The 3,074-nt window shown below is 44.9% G+C and overlaps 1 protein-coding gene across 1 annotated transcript; it reads right to left on the bottom strand.

Moving 5' to 3' along the window:
* Positions 1-430: 430 nt before the first annotated feature.
* Positions 431-1,454, bottom strand: IER3IP1 (immediate early response 3 interacting protein 1). Its single transcript, XM_010022984.1, has 2 exons — positions 1,334-1,454; positions 431-486 (listed from the first exon to the last, which is right to left on the bottom strand). The coding sequence occupies exons 1-2, from the start codon at positions 1,452-1,454 to the stop codon at positions 431-433; spliced, it is 177 nt and encodes a 58-aa protein (XP_010021286.1).
* Positions 1,455-3,074: the final 1,620 nt, after the last annotated feature.

Below are 3,074 nucleotides of genomic sequence, written 5' to 3' on the forward strand. Positions count from 1 at the left end.
GCCTAATTCGCATTCTCTTAAACAGTACTGCGGTAGCAACTGGAATAAAACCCACTGGTTTTCTGAATTTAACAACAAATTGTGAAGTATAATGGAGGAAATTCATCCCTGAGGAATGAGACATTTAAAAACCGCATCCGATCGAGAACTGCGGCAACACCCGACGCCGTGTACACCAACGGTCAGCGCTATGAACAGGCAGCAACAGAACTTGTTGTAGTCCAGTATATCTGCAGCGTTGTTGCATTGATCCCCTTATTTCATGTAATGAAACTGCAATTAAGAAATAGGATAAATAGAAATAGTGTCTTTATTATGTTAAGTTGAATGTCAGATTGACAGCTAAACCGTGCCGGATCCCCAAAAACTCAGTGGTGATGGTTCATAACTTGCTTCTTTGGCCATCCAAAAGGTTTTTCTGCAGGTGTCTTCAACCAAACAACAGGAGGAGAATTATTGTAATGGAGTTCACTGCTATTAGTGGCACTGCAGGCAAAGAAGAGGAGTTAATTGTAAAAATTTTCCTTTTCCACATCACAATGACAGAACTTCGTATTATCTCAAGAGACTAAGGAGCAAAATCAATCCAAATCTTGAAAATGCACTGAATTTTGCTACCCAAATCTAGGATTAGTGGAAGGAGCCAGGATCAAAGCTTAGGATGCTAAAAATTAGTAGGAAGCAATAGCATAAATATTTTTGTGGTCCATCATGTTTTAACTCTTAACCCAAACAACCCTTTCTCCAAATGAAACTAAACCACCTTAAAGTCAGTTTTCAGCCTTGGCTTTACTGTGATTTATAAGAAATACAACAGTGTTTACTCTGTGGTGGGCAAAAAATAAAGATTTGTTACCTCCTCTTTATCATCACCTCTGAAAGGAAATTTTGGTGTGCTTTATAGGGAAAAATTACCAGTAACTTACAAATTAAAGTCTTTTTTTTTTTTCTGCCCCCCATCTTTTGAGGTACGTAAAGCCTGGCTTATCCTTAAGAATACCAGGAATTACTCTCCCTCACCAGGTGCTTCACATGCTGAACATAACTGCACTCTGATCGATCCCTATCCCCCCAGCTCCCAAATTCCAAGGAAGGACAAGACGCAGCAGCGGCACCACAAGCTGGAATAAGGGAATATTTTAAACTTTATCCAAATTAGGGCACCTTAGCTGGGACCTGCACCCTCCTACAGAGAATCCAGGCATGAAGGAAGGACAGATTGGCAATGACAAGCAGAAACAGCAGCTGTTGGGTAGAAGAGTGAAAATAATGATGCTACTTCACTAAAGCACAGAAACTTCACAGCCCGTAATTTTTGACACCAAAGCCTTACCTCTCATTACAGTTCGTATGGATCGAATGAGGTTCGTTAGCTGAGCTTTAATTCCTGGTTCCTCTCCAAATCCTCCAATCCCTTGATCGCTTCCCCAGCCAACTGTGTCACATAAAACCATCCAGACATGTTAGAAAAAACAACCCAAAACCATGCAACAAATGCTGCCAGCAATATTAATGGGTGATCTGTTTGATACATTAATTTATTAATTAACACAAACCAATTAGTTTTAGTTCACGATCAGAATTTAATTCAATGTACTGAAAACTTAAAAACCTTTTCATGACAGTGGGATTGATGCGCCCTCAGCAAGTTTGCCGACGACACCAAGCTGTGTGGCTCGGTTGATACGCTGGAGGGAAGGGATGCCATCCAGAGGGACCTGGACACGCTTGTGAGGTGGGCTGATGCCAACCTCATGAAGTTTAACGAAGACCAGTGCAAGGTCCTACACCTGGGTCGGCACAACCCCAGGCACAGCTACAGGCTGGGCGGAAAAGAGATTCAAAGCAGCCCTGTGGAGAAGGACTTGGGGGTGGTGATTGATGAGAAGCTTGACATGAGCCGGCTTCAGTGTGCGCTTGCAGCCCAGAAACCAACTGTATCCTGGGCTCCATCGAAAGCAGCGTGACCAGCAGGTCAAAGGAGGTGATCCTGCCCCTGGGGTGCCCCTCCCCCTCCACTCTGCTCTTGTGAGACCTCACTTGGAGTATTGTGTCCAGTTCTGGTGTCCTCAACATAAAAAGAACATGGAGCTGTTGGAGCAAGTCCAGAGGAGGCCGCGAGGATGATAAGAGGACCGGAGCACCTCCCGTATGAAGACAGGCTGAGAAAGTTGGGACTGTTCAGCCTGGAGAAGAGAAGGCTGCGTGGAGACCTCAGAGCAGCCTTTGAGTATCTGAAGGGGGCCTATAAGGATGCTGGGGAGGGACTCTTCATTAGGGACCGTAGTGATAGGACAAGGGGTAATGGGTGTGTGATGTCCCTGCTCCCGGCAGGGGGGTTGGAACTAGATGATCTTAAGGTCCTTTCCAACCCTAACTATTCTATGATCCTGTGACTCTATGAATGCAACAGTGACAACAGATCAATCTATGTTTCTCTGAAGAAAACCCTTATTTTTTTTTTAATAGGCTACTATCATCTTCGTGCCAGAAGAACAAAGAAGTGTATCTGGGTTTAAAAAATACTCTCAAAAATAAAACCAAACTACAGTCTGTTCATGGTTCTCCACCAGAATATAAAACAGCGAATATTTGTCAGGTATGAAGTGATGCTTCAGCACTGAGAAAGGAGCTAAGTGACAGAAAACGGTCAGCACAAATTCCAAACTGGGATGATGATTTTTGTAACTGCTATTAAAAAAAATAAACCATTACTTGGGAGGTTTTCAGAGGGGTATCAAGGTGCTGCAGGTCTACAAAGCCCTTCAAGGGAGAAACCCTTCCCCACCTGCTGCAGGAAGGCCGAGCATGCGGTCCCAGCAATGGGACCAGGGCATTTTGAGTCCCTTGACCACCTGGGAATGAGTAGAGCAAAACAAGGAGAGGCCTCTGATATTCATAGACTCACAGAGTGGTTTGGGTTGGAATACACCTTAAAGCTCATCCAGTTCCAACCCCCTGCCATGGGCAGGGACACCTTCCACTAGAGCAGGTTGCTCCAAGCCCCCTGTGTCCAACCTGGCCTTGAACACTGCCAGGGATAGGGCAGCCACAGCTTCTCTGGGCACCCTGTG

This window comes from Nestor notabilis, unplaced genomic scaffold (assembly GCF_000696875.1).
Source record: "Nestor notabilis isolate BGI_N333 unplaced genomic scaffold, ASM69687v1 scaffold33199, whole genome shotgun sequence".
NCBI classification, from domain to species: Eukaryota; Metazoa; Chordata; class Aves; order Psittaciformes; family Psittacidae; genus Nestor; species Nestor notabilis.

Coding starts and splice junctions, on each gene's coding strand:
- IER3IP1 (XM_010022984.1), bottom strand. CDS start 1,454: ATGGTTTTATGTGACACAGTTGGCTGGGGAAGCGATCAAGGGATTGGA. Junction 487..1,333: donor CATACGAACTGTAATGAGAG/GTAAGGCTTTGG, acceptor CTTTGCCTGCAG/TGCCACTAATAGCAGTGAAC.